The sequence below is a fragment of the Falco rusticolus genome, chromosome 10, assembly GCF_015220075.1.
Source record: "Falco rusticolus isolate bFalRus1 chromosome 10, bFalRus1.pri, whole genome shotgun sequence".
NCBI classification, from domain to species: Eukaryota; Metazoa; Chordata; class Aves; order Falconiformes; family Falconidae; genus Falco; species Falco rusticolus.
Window position 1 is genome coordinate 37,409,248 of NC_051196.1, and position 12,784 is coordinate 37,422,031.

Genomic DNA, 12,784 nt, shown 5'->3' on the forward strand with positions numbered 1-12,784 from the left:
CTTTAAAAAGGTTATTTGTGTAGGACTCCCAGCTCCTTTCCTCCCAAAGTCGGTGTGTGAGTGTAATGAGTGATGCAGGAATGCAGAAGGAGAAGGAATTCTCTCCTGATTGGTGTAAAGCCAGCTCTGGCAAGGAAGTTCCCTGTTCAATAAATTATGTGTGAAAATAAATTAAAACAGCTTTTCACAGATGCTTATTAATTTTCATTCTTAATTTTTTGGGCAGCTTATGTGAAACTGAGTAGTTTAACTTAGTGGAGTTGCCAGACACTCGGACCTTTAAACTATATCTGTAGTTTAGGTACAGAGCTGAGCTGCAAGGAGTCTGGGGAAAGAAAAGAAGATATAATTGTCTCCATGTTCTCCTGGTAATGAATTTTAAAAATCTGTGTCTCTGTTCCCCATGTTTAAAATTTCCCTGGTAATAGTAAGTCATTTATGAAAGCACTATAGAAATAGATCAATGACTGTGAAATATTTTTACTTACTTTCTGTTGCAGGACTGCAGAAGAGCTTGTGAGACAAAATTAGCTTTGTTTTTAATCTGAGGTTTGCGTCATATGTGAGAAGGAAGGCCTGGTGCTGCAGTATGAAGAGTGTAACTATATGTAATATAGGTGATTATTCATTAATGCCATTTAGCCTAGTGCCTAGTGTGGTGGTAGGGTGGCAAAGGAGAAAAAAAAATATTTTGTAAAATCACAGTAAGTTTGTGCATAGAGACATCACCAAAAGCTAAGGGTATTTTGGACTTTCAAGTCTTTGTTTTTTCATTTGTAATATTGTCCCTTCAGCAACTTATTGCGAGTGTGAGAACAATGTAGAGCTGAATCTAAAGCTTGTCTAACATAGTTGTTGTTTGGGTTTTTTTTTTTATTAGAAAAGGTGGTTTTCTGGCCCATATCTGCAGCTCACCTTTAATCTCAAGAGCTGTGGTTTTCATTTGTGTTGGGAACTTGAACCACTGCCAGAAACCCAATCTGTATCCTATTCAAGGGTATATCATCCCAAATGAAATGTTGTGGGTGGGTTCTGCTGAATACTGACAGCTTTGGAGTTACGAGGTCTTGACAGTCCTGGCCTTTGAATTGATTTGCTTTTGACAGTGGTGGTCAGGAATGGGTACCGTTTTTGGTTTTGACATCAGCTTTGGCTGTTGATGTAGATGGTTTTGATCTGCTAGCAACACTTGCAAAGTGTTGAGTGTGAGAAGAGAGGTCTTGCCTGGAGGAGTTAGTGCCATAGCCCTTGTAATGGCTTGTGTTGCAGTGGAAAAACGTGTATTTTAACTAAACATCGGTATTGTTCACTGTAGATGTAGGGATAACTTTGATCGTAGGTTGTACTTCTGTACACATAACAGCTTAGATTACTATCATAATGTCAAGTAAAATTTATTGCAAAGTCTAGACATTTTATAAATTAAAGAACGTCAGGTGTGTGGCTTGATTTTTCTGAATTCGTTCTTATCCAAGCTCAATAGGGGCATGGGGGGAGTTGTAGGCTAGCACAGGAGGGACAAATTTGAGGTTGTAATGTGCATAACCAGCTGAAAACACCTAAATCTTCATAAACTTTTAGAAAGAAGGCATAGTATGCCTGAGATTTCCCTGGATGTAAAATACTTGTCAAATGCTAAATTTCTCCTAGTAAAAATATGCTATGGCTTTCCTACTGCTGAGCCTATTGCATCTGCAGTCCCTAAAACTAAATCTGGTGGCTTTTTCCTATGTTTCTATAATTAAAGTATTGCATTTCCTGGCTGTCAGGCACTGCAGAATTGATACTGGGTGTTTGCTTGTCCTCTGTACTATACGGAGACGAATGTAATTGATTTTCTTATTCTTTTCTTTTTCCCTCTACTTTCCTTTCTACCTGACTATCATTTAGGTCAACTGGAATCCTTCTCAAGTCATGTGCAGCAGGGTTCTGTCAGGAAACCACTTCTGTTTGTTCTAGTAGACGAACAGCTTGGATACTGCAATGGCCACTGTTTTCAAAGCCGCACAGTTTGTCTCGCAGACCCTAACATTGAGTCACCTGGTAGGTTTTTCTGTTAGTGGTCTTATGTGCTGTTGAAATAGTTGTTACTATCTTTACACACTTACTATTACACTTATTATAATTTTTTTTCCCCTCCAAGCATCATCTTAACGTCTGACAGGCTACCATTGTTGGAAACAATGGTTTTGGATGATCTACCAAACTTAAAGGATACATATGCCCCCTTGTACTCCTCCACTATGGAAGACTTAGAAGTGGATTTTGATTCAGGACTGGAGGAAGATGAACTGAAGCAGAAGGCTGCTCCTGAGGATTCTACGATCTTTGTAGCTTTTAAAGGAAATATAGGTGACAGAGATTTTGAGCAGAAACTAGAGATTATATTGGAGAATGTCCCTGGCCTTTTACACATGGGTAATGTACCTTCTTGTCATTTTTCATCTGTCCTTAAAATACTCATTTACCTAGGATGCTTGTACAAAGAAGTAGATTACATAGTTTTCAAGGTCGTTAGTTTGTAATAAGATTTGTTAGGGTTATTCTTGGTGAATTTGGGAGCTGTTCTTCTGAGAGACATAGAGTTGTCTCTCCAGTTGTTTTATTGTTTAAAACTGATTTCATTAGTGAGTTCATTTATTCTTATTCAGTTCCCATGTTTTACTTGGGTTTTTTTCCCTCTTTCATTCATCTCCATTACACATTGCTGTGTTATATGAAAGTGAAACCAGGCTTGTCCACACAGGAGGTGGTTTTTTGCTACCAAAACCATCCAATGCAAACCACTGCACTTCATCTGAGAATAGCTTCACTCTGGAGTAATTGTGTCAAGTCAAGACCTTACTGCCCTTTTGCTGCTACATTGACCTACTCTACCTGATGATTATTTTTTTTTCACTGATGGGGGCTCTGGAGTACTCTCACATACTGCTGTATGCCCACCGAGGTCTGGGGACAGCTGTGTAGCTAGTGAATGGTAACAGGCTTTTTGAACAATGACATCTTTTACCAGCACCTTTAGATCTGGAAAAAGATGTCTGTCCACTGTCTGAGCATCTTTGCAAAGGGTCATATGATGATTGCTTGTACGACGAGCAAGGCTATGTAACTGAGCAGCTATAAGTAAAACCTTTTTTTTGTAGACAGCTCTCCCTTGGTAGGGGGTGCAGTGTTGTGATGTCTGTGGGTCACTGTGTGTGGATCAATGATATGTTTCCTCCTCACCACCAGTTTCCCCAGAAATGCCCCTCATCTGTTATTACTTGAATGGTCAGGTTAACAGCTTAATTTCTTGTCATTAGTATAGTTTGCTATAGAAACAAATAAAGACAGGTGGGTTGCCTGAAGTGCAGTGACAGGAACACGTAACTAGAAGAGCCTTGGGGACTGGGACCACAGCAGCACTGATCTGACTTGGCATGATGTCATATAATCGCGGTCTAGAAGCCAGGGAATTGCCCGTACACACTCCCTCTCCCTCTCTCTGCTGTTTGTGAACCAAGCCTTTCCTGATAGCTACAGGTTGCCCTCCCAGCATGCTGCTCTTCTGTTCCATGGTCTTTGGAAATCAACTGTACAATGTTGTTGTACAAAGAAACCCCTGTACAATACAAAAAACTGTACAAGGAAGAATGCACCTTTCTTCTTCAGGCAGGCGGTCTTTATGTTTAAGCAAAACTAGTTTTCTAGATTACGTTTTAAAATGTTCATTGCATTGCTTGTTTTTTCAATTGTCTGCACTCAATTGACTCGATTGTCAAGTTAGTAAATAAAATTGGTTTAGACTTAACAGATGTCACGTTTGAAAAATGAGAAGCTTTGGTACTAATATCTAGAAATACTGAAACTGATAATGCATTTTTTTATATGTAAAATATTGGAACATTAATAAAAGAATAGGACTGCTCAAAACTCCTCAAAAGGAGATTTTTTAAAACTACTCCTGTCATGTTTCCAGGAAAAAACTGTTTGTAGGTAGAAAGAGGACAAGTTTAATAATACCGTTACTGTAGCAGCAGAAAAATTGCTAATTTTTGGAAAATACCTGAAGTGGTTTGGCAGGATCAGTCACTGAACACCTGTGCTGGAGAGATCTTCTGTACCTGAAACTAACCACTGATAATGTTCAAAGCCAAGTAATTATTTCAGTTTTTTCAGCTGTGATTTTTTACCAAGTTATTTCATCACACATGTTTGAAAGCTGCCTTTGCACTGACTCTTGACTGTTTTTCTTTTAAGAATCCAACCAGTTAAAACTGCAGAAGATAGAGCCTTGGAACAGTGTCCGCGTTACCTTCAATATACCCCGTGAAGCTGCTGAGCGGTTGCGAATTCTGGCTCAAAATAATAACCAACAGCTCCGTGACCTGGGAATACTCTCGGTTCAGATTGAAGGTATTTCACACCTAATTTGCTTCCAAAGGCATTAAGCTAAAATTTAAGTATACTCAACCAGCGATTTTGTGTACTTTGTTTCAATACTTCTAATTCTGTAATTTGGAGAATGACTTCTGTGGAAATATAGCTTAAGACCTCTGTTCTTTCAAGAATAGGTTTAATAATAAATACAACAGCTGAAAATCCTCTGAGCGTTAGGAAATCTCCTGAAAAAATTATCAGTGTTAGCTAGCAAAGTGTGCCCTCATTTTTTTCCCCTAATTGTTTCTTATGTGGCTTTCTTAAAAACAAGTTTTCAGTGGATTTTGCAGTTAAAATACCCATTCTGACAGTTGTCCTCTCAGGACACTCTCAGGATGAAACCAAGGGCATTTAATGCTTGTCATGGTGTTTGTTTTTGTTAAAATTGAAATCCAGAAAATAAGGGTAGTGCAATGCATAACTGTCCTAAAGCGTGCAACATAGGTGAAGTTTGTTCTTCTTTCCTTGACACCTTTTAAATGTCCTTTTGAAAGCATCTGTATTCTGCTTTTCTGTGTATCATTCAATTCACGCCAGTTGTGCCTTACTTTTAGGGGAAGGTGCTATCAATTTAGCTTTAGCTCAAAACAGAAGCCAAGATGTCCGGATCAACGGGCCCCTGGGAGCGAGCAACTCCATGCGAATGGAAACAGGGTTTCCCATGCAAGGGGGACAAGGTAAATTTCCCCGATGTTTATTTGCTTAGCTTTATACACTTTGAAATCTGTTACTAAGCTAATCATAACATTTCACTGATTATAGCGACTATTGTTTGCAGAATTTTAATTGCCATTTTAATTAAGGTCTGTTCTTGTTTCTGTACTGTCAAACCACGTCCCACATTGTGTAATCTAAATAGCTGGCTGTTTTGTCCCACAAACATTGGAGTGATTTAGGTGGGGCAGATTGATTTGTTTTGGTTTTGGTGGTTTGGGTTTTGTTGTTTTTTATTTTATGTAAAAACTATTAAAGTACATGAGTCTAGTATAGTGAATTCACTTTGAATTGCACACAAGTTATCACAGTTTTGTTTGGCTACCTTTAATGAAGATGAGCATAATCCTTTATTCAGTGTATAATAATAAACTATTTTAGATTAAATCCATTATAATTATGGGAAGGGCAAGAAACTGTCATTGTTAGTCTCTATTTTCTGGTAAACTTTTAAGGTCTGATTATAGATAATTTTTGTGGAGGGGTGTAGCTTTATTAAACTCTGCATTTTAGAGCATTGTATATGCATGATAAATCGTTAACTACAAGAGTCATTTTTGTGGTGAAAAGTTAAAAGAAAGCTACTACATAATTTATTTTAATAGCTGAATCGTCAGGCAAAATAAACTAATTAGTATCTTGGTAAATAATTTAAAGCAATTAAAAAAACCTGGAAGTGTTTTTCATCAGTGGTATTGTAAGATGCTTGTATGGCTGTTGAGGAGAAGGAATGGAAAGAACATTTCACCTCTGTAGAAACCTGATTAAAGAGTAGTTAAATCATTGTGCTTAACAAGGAATGTGAGACATGTAAAGGAAGGTTTACTCTGAAAGTGGCTGCTCTGATCTTCCCTGTGATGATCATGAGCTTCATTTCCTGCAGGTCAAGGGTATAAATGTAACAATAATATAACCAATAGGTCAACAATATAAACCATTTTATAAAAAAGTAGCCTCTGGAAGTGAAACATTGAAATTCTTCTCTTACAACACCTCAGTTACTTTCTAGTTTCAGATTTTGCAAAAACCTTAGTACATGTACAACTTTGATACTGTCTTGTCACTTGGTAACTCCGGAGGCAAGTCATGCTCAAATAATTCAAGAGTTGGTAGTGTTTCCTTCTGATGCCTTTTTAAAGGTTTGGTGCTAAAAGAAAAGCTTCAGCATGACCTTAACTTGTTTTATACCAGGGAATCTAAACTTTCAGACAGAGATATGTGTCCTCAGGTTATTTTGGACAAAGAATTCTTTAAGTCTAAAGAAATGTTTTATTAACAAATACATTTTTTTTTCTTGTTAAAAAAGTATCTAAAATTCTTCTCTATGTAAAAACTGCAAGACTTGTTAATTTCTATTTTTATTTCTTAAGGTTTAATAAGAATGAGCAACGCTGCAGCTGTCATGATGTCCCAGAGTGGAAGTGTGCCCTCCTCTATGGTGGCAAGTGGTGCTAGTACTGAGCTGCAGCCAAGAACACCTCGGCCTTCCTCACAGCCAGGTGGTAAAAATTTAGTCACAATACTGACCTGAAAGTGTTCTTGAATTTTGATTCTTCAGAACACAGGCTTGAGCATGTAATCATAAGAGTATTCCAGAACTGTCCTGGAGTATTTCCTCTGCCCTTTCTGGAAATTACTCCTTCTGTGACGCCTCCCTGCTTCTATTAATCTGGTAAAACTTTTCAAATACTTTGGGTGCCTGTCACCAGCTTGCTTGGTATTTTGTTCAAATGCATTGAGCAGCAGCAGTGATGTTTGTGCAGTAGAACTGTTGTGACTGAACTTTGCCTTTTGATAAAGGCAAGAGAAGGATCGGCTGAATGAGGCAGATGTCTCTGGTAGGAAGCAAATGCACCAGACTGAGCACAAGTGCTTTTCAGGAGGGGTAGGTAGACTGGAAGTTTGAGGACTGGGGATCTGGGATGTGTGAATGTTTAGGGTTTATTCTTCACAATTCTGCCAGTACAAGTTATTTACATTTTGGGGCTACAGAAAAAGAAAGGGAGTTATTTGTCCCTCCATAAAATGGTGGCAGTACTTGTCAGCTTCAGTGGACCTCTGCAGTGTTTATTCTTACAGACAGCATTTTTCATAAATGTTTTAAATATTCTGGGAATATTAGTTTATGATACTACCTTACTTCCTTGTTCTGCCACTTTTTTTAACTGGTAGGGACAATAGCCCCAACAAGTGGGTTATACATACGAACAGGGGGATGAGAGGCTGGCGAGCAGCCCTGCGGAAAGAGCTCTGGGGGTCTGGGCCGGTGGCAAGTGGAACACGAGTGGGCAGCGTGCGTCCGCAGCCCAAAGGCCAGCTGTGTCCAGGGGTGCGCCGGGCATGGCACAGCGAGGTGCCCCAGTGGGGCGGCTGGCCACCCCATGCTGCACTGGTGCGGTCCCACCGCGGGTTCTGTGCGCAGCTGTGGCACCGCAAGCGGAGGACGACATCGGGCTACGAGAGTGTGTCCGGAGGAGGGTGACCAAGATGGTGAAAGGTCTCAAGGGCAAGACTTAGGAGGAGTGGCTGAGGTCACTTGGCTTGTTCAGCTTGGAGAAGAAGAGGCTGAGGGGTGCTCTCATCACCATCTGCACCTTCCTCAAGGTGGGCAGAGGAGGGGAGGTGCTGTTCTCCACTCTCTGGTGACCAGCGATAGGACACGAGGAAACTGAATAAAGCTGTGTCAGGGGAAGTTCAGACTGGACATTAGGAAAAGGTTCTCTTCACTGGGAGGGTGGTCGGTCCCTGGAACAGGCTGCCCAGGGAAGTGGTCATGGCACCAAGCCTGACAGAGTTCAAGGAGTGTCTGGATGATGCTTTTAGTCATATGGTTTAGTTTTAGGTACTGCAATGAGCAGGGAGTTGTGTCAGTGATCCTTATCGATCCCTTCCAACCTGAGATATTCTGTGATTCTATGTGTCTAGAAGACTTTAGTCTGTAGCAACAAGCACTGCGGAGCTGTCATTCTTTATTGTAGAGGTTATAAATTGGTAAGACCTGGCTTCTCAGGATTCTCAAACATTTTGAAAACTTTTAGAGCATTGCCTGTTCTGTCTGTCGGAGAAATTGGAATACAGGAATGTGAATTTTTGTGCAGAGTAAGCAAATGCAAGCAAGCAATTTACCCTTTCCTGTTTTGGGGTGGGTTTTGTCTACAGGAGGTTATTATTTTTTTTTTTTTTTTTTTTACTTTTCTTTGCTATTTTAATAGATGCAATGGACCCACTTTTATCTGGGCTAAATATCCAGCAGCAAAATCATCCACCTGGATCTTTAGCTCCCCAGCTCCATTCAATGCAGTCAGTTCCTGTAAACAGGCAGATGAACTCAGCCAACTTTCAGCAGCTACAGCAGCAGACGCAGTTGCAGACACGTCCTCCCCAGCCACATCAGCAGCCACAGCAGGGTATTCGACCTTCATTTACTTCACCAGCACAAGTTCCAGTTCCCCCTGGCTGGAACCAGCTTCCTTCTGGAGCAATTCAGCCTCCTCCAACCCAGGGAGCGTTGGGTACATTGACAGTAAACCAGGGTTGGAAAAAGGCCCCATTGCCTGGACAAATGCAGCAGCAACTTCAAGCAAGACCACCTCTAGCAACAGTACAAACTCCTACTCATCCTCCACCTCCATATCCTTTTGGAAGCCAGCAAGCTTCCCAGGCTCACTCAAACTTTCCCCAAATGAGCAATCCTGGCCAGTTTACTGCTCCTCAAATGAAAAGCCTTCAGGGGGGGCCCTCACGGGTTCCTACACCACTACAACAACCCCACCTGACCAGCAAGTCTCCTGCTTCCTCTCCCTCCTCCTTCCAGCAGGGATCTCCTGCATCATCTCCAACAGTTAACCAGACGCAGCAGCAGATGGGACCAAGGCCTCCCCAGAGTAGCACACTTCCCCAGGGATTTCAGCAGCCTGTTAGTTCTCCTAGTCGTAATCCTATGGTGCAACAGGGGAATGTACCCCCCAACTTCATGGTGATGCAGCAGCAAAACCAAGGTCCACAAGGTTTACATCCTGGTTTAGGAGGTAAGAAGTTCTGAGACCTTTTATTTTAAAAGGAGAAGAAACATAAAATGGCTAGAACTAATGTTGCTGTTAGTTTTGAAAAGATCCTTTGAAAGACAGGATAAAGGCATAGATAGAGTATAAAGTGGATATGGGTGAATTTTAGCATCAGTGTCACTTCATTTCTACTAGCTATCTCTGTCCTGCAGTGTCACAGTGATAACCTAAGGGTAGACACAGGGCCACCACAGAAAGAAATTGCTGTATGCAATTGCTCCTTAGGTCTGCCAGTCTTACTCTTCACGATTCTTCTGTTACCTTTAAGCAGGTTATTCGGAGATGGTGTGAGTTTTTTGTTTTCGGGTTGTTCTTTTTTTGGGGGTGGGGAGGATTGGTGATGGTGGATATTTTTTATTTTGAGAAAGAGAGAGAGACAGAGCATGTTAAGAACAAATGAACATTTTCTTTCTCTCTTCAGCTTCCTCTTCCACCATGTACATTTTCTGCTACAGAAGTGAGGCATTATTTTGCATCTTCCTTTCTAAGTTGTGGATGTCTCTTCTTGACCCTGTCTTTATTTGTCATTGATTTCTTTCCATACGAAAGAGGAAAGAGCTATTACTGCCATGCTGTTGTACTCCCTATTCTAAAATTTAAGAGGTCAAGGGATGTTTTAGCTGTGCCTTTGGCTGTGTTGTCTTTAGGGTTTTTTTCTTGGACCTTGGCACTCACATCTTTTACTTAATACTCCTAGAATTCTTCTCTAACAGTAAAGGAATTTAATTTGTCAGTCCCAAGATCTCTTTTGTGTCCTTGGTGTTTTTTTCCCCTTGAGCCTTTTGTAGTTCTGTGCCAGACTTGTAGCACTTCTTTCTGTTCACTTGTTTGTTCATCTTTCTCTTGAATGGCTGCCCTCAGGTACCCATACACAAGCTCTTGCTTAAGCCTTTGAAGTATTTTCTTCCTGTGCTTACACAATGAGCCACATGCTCAAAATATGAGCCACCTACACACACATATATATTCTAGTTTCTTGCATTCTCACATTGTACGTCTGAAATCTGTCCAAAAAGCTGTAAGGAATACCCATTTCTTAAGTCTGCTGACCTGGACAAGGTTCTTGGTTTCACTGTTTGTACCATGGGTCTCATTTGGATCCAGGTGAATTGTCTCTCAGTTGCAAGGTTCTGCTCTTTCAGACTGCTCTTAGGATCTGCCAGTGCCCTATACTTGGTATACCTTATCTTGTCTCCATCTGGAAGCAGTTACTTATTGTTTATTATAGTCATATTTCCCTACAGTATTGTCTGACCAGTCATGTGTCCCCGTCAGGAATCATTTCCTCTAGGGTAGCATAGCCATGACCTCTTGATAGTATAACCTCTGTATTCTCCTTCCTTTCTAAATCAACCTACTACAAACAAAACGCTACTTTTTGTGAGTCAAAAATGTTACTCCAAATAAGCTATCAGAATATATCATTTGGCCTCACTGTAGACCTTACCGCTAAAATCGGTGATGCTGCTGTGAGTTACATCCTCAGCTGATTTAAAAAGACAAGTTTCTGTTGGTTTCAGCAAAGCTGTGTTGCTTCCACTTGCTGAGATTTTTTGCCTGGCTTCTGTGCATGCTCATTCCTTGCTGCAATTTATATGTTAATTAAGTTGTAATTACATATTTTTTAATTTTTAAGCCATCTAACATTTAAAGGTTTGGTGTACATGAATACATTCAAATGCTTTCCATTTCACTGAGTTAATTTAGCAAATCAGAATTTGTATGAGATTTGGAGTAGGCCAAGTTAACACTGTTTTTTTTCTCAGTTCAGGCATTTCTATGTGCAAAACTTTTGGGAAAGTTTAGCAGACCTAAAACTGGAGAGTCCAGTGATGTGATGTTTCGGGGTGTATGTTCCATGTTTGCAGGTGTATCATTTGACCTGTAAACTTGACTGTCTTGAAATATTAATTACAAAACTAAGACCACGTTAATTAACACAAGCAATACAATTAAGTGTGCAAGAAAGCTGTCACTGTAGAAGGAACCAAAATCAAATTCTGGCAGTGTATCGTGGGTCAGAAAAAAAGGGAGGGCAGGGTTGTTTCTAGGTCTGTGGCATCATCTATTTGGCAGTGAGTTAAAAAGAAATGGGTTCTGTTAAATCCATTTATGCTGCTGTGTTGCTAGTGCTGCTCATGTTGATAGGTAGAGGGAAGGTTTTACTTTCTGTCCCAGGGCAGCGGTGCTGTTTTGGTATGTCACAGTGTGAGTGTTGTGCCAGATAGGGGCCTGGTAAATTACTTGCTCTTGCAGTAGGAATCGCAGGATTACTTGAATGAGCAGCCATCTTGGACTCTGGACATGCTGTCTCATGAGGTTATTCGGCCCGCTCTGGTCTGAGAAGTTATTTTGAATGTGCATACACAAAGGAGTGCGAAGGAGTGTGTACCTGGTGTGTTACAGTGAGAGTTGTTGCTGAGAGGAACACATCTGTAACAAAAATGTGCATTACTTGTGTTTGCATGCATGGATTAAGTTAAGGGCCTGATCAGAGTTGAGATGCAGTAGAGAAGAAAACAACAAACTATGTTACTTTAATTTCTAGTTTCTAAGAAGTCTAACATGGACTTTTTGCCTTCTCTGTGGGATAAGTTTTGTACTTAGATTGTAGTTTGAACTGAGTCATAGTAGCTTGTTAGGCAGAATTTTTGCACAGATAAGAACTATAAATGTCTTCAGTGGGTTATTGACAAAATACACAAAGTGTATATTGACAAAAAACGCTTTCTGCCTAAACCTGTAATGTGACTCAAAGATAAGATTCTTCCTCTCATACTCCCAATTGTAGATTTTTTTCTTTTTTTGCTTCCTGTTGTTCATACTTACTAATAAGAAAATTCTTGTGTTCAGGAATGCCTAAGCGCCTCCCCCCAGGGTTCCCTGCAGGCCAGGCTAACCAGAGCTTCATGCAAGGTCAGGTGCCTTCCACAGCTCCAGGAACACCGGTGAGCAGCGGAGCACCGCAGCTGCAAACTAGCCAAAATGTGCAGCACACAGGTTTGTTTGGAATGTGGTGTTCCTCAGTTTTTTCCATTCTTTTGGTAGAAAATTACACCTTTACTTGTGTAACACAGATACTAAAACATTAAACTCTTGTCATGAACAGGGAGTTAGCTAGCGGGGTCTGCAGGGGCATTCTGTGTGTATTGCTAAAGGAGGAAAAGAAAAGCATGAGGCTGATCATGTTTTTCAATCAACCTAACTGTTGTGGATTTGGGCTGGGTACTAAATAGTATCTGTTAAGAAATCAAATGGAAGTAGCACTGAAATTTGAAGGCTATGGGTAATAAAGATACAACACAAAAGGAACTTGTGCAGAAAAAAAAGTGGTGTTAGAATCTTGTTCTGCTTTGAAAAGATTGTTTATTAGTTCCTTTGAAAGCTTTGGAAGTCTACTTAGAGTCACTCCTGTAAAAATTAAATCTTTAGTTCACAAATGTCTCCATTTAAGAATTCGATGATTTGTCTGTTGTCTGGATTATAGATAACCTGATCAAGTCATTTCATCAGTACCCCATGTGTATTTATTCTTTTAACCCATTATAAAATAAACCTCAAGGTTTGAAGCTTATTTTGGTTAGAAA

The 12,784-nt window shown here is 40.3% G+C and overlaps 1 protein-coding gene across 6 annotated transcripts in view; it reads left to right on the forward strand.

The window, feature by feature from the left end:
- The window catches only part of NCOA6 (nuclear receptor coactivator 6), a 45,508-nt gene that overhangs the window by 10,273 nt on the left and 22,451 nt on the right, over positions 1-12,784 (forward strand). For 4 of the 6 annotated variants that reach the window (XM_037401575.1, XM_037401576.1, XM_037401577.1 and 1 more), the window contains 7 exons: positions 1,891-2,043; positions 2,144-2,418; positions 4,240-4,395; positions 4,974-5,096; positions 6,504-6,632; positions 8,346-9,161; positions 12,051-12,197. In XM_037401575.1, coding sequence (XP_037257472.1) covers positions 2,184-2,418; positions 4,240-4,395; positions 4,974-5,096; positions 6,504-6,632; positions 8,346-9,161; positions 12,051-12,197 — 1,606 coding nt within the window. In that variant the 5' untranslated portion in view covers positions 1,891-2,043; positions 2,144-2,183. Of the gene's footprint in view, positions 1-500; positions 618-1,890; positions 2,044-2,143; positions 2,419-4,239; positions 4,396-4,973; positions 5,097-6,503; positions 6,633-8,345; positions 9,162-12,050; positions 12,198-12,784 lie in introns of all 6 variants that reach the window. The other 2 variants (XM_037401578.1, XM_037401580.1) reach the window with 2 other exon arrangements.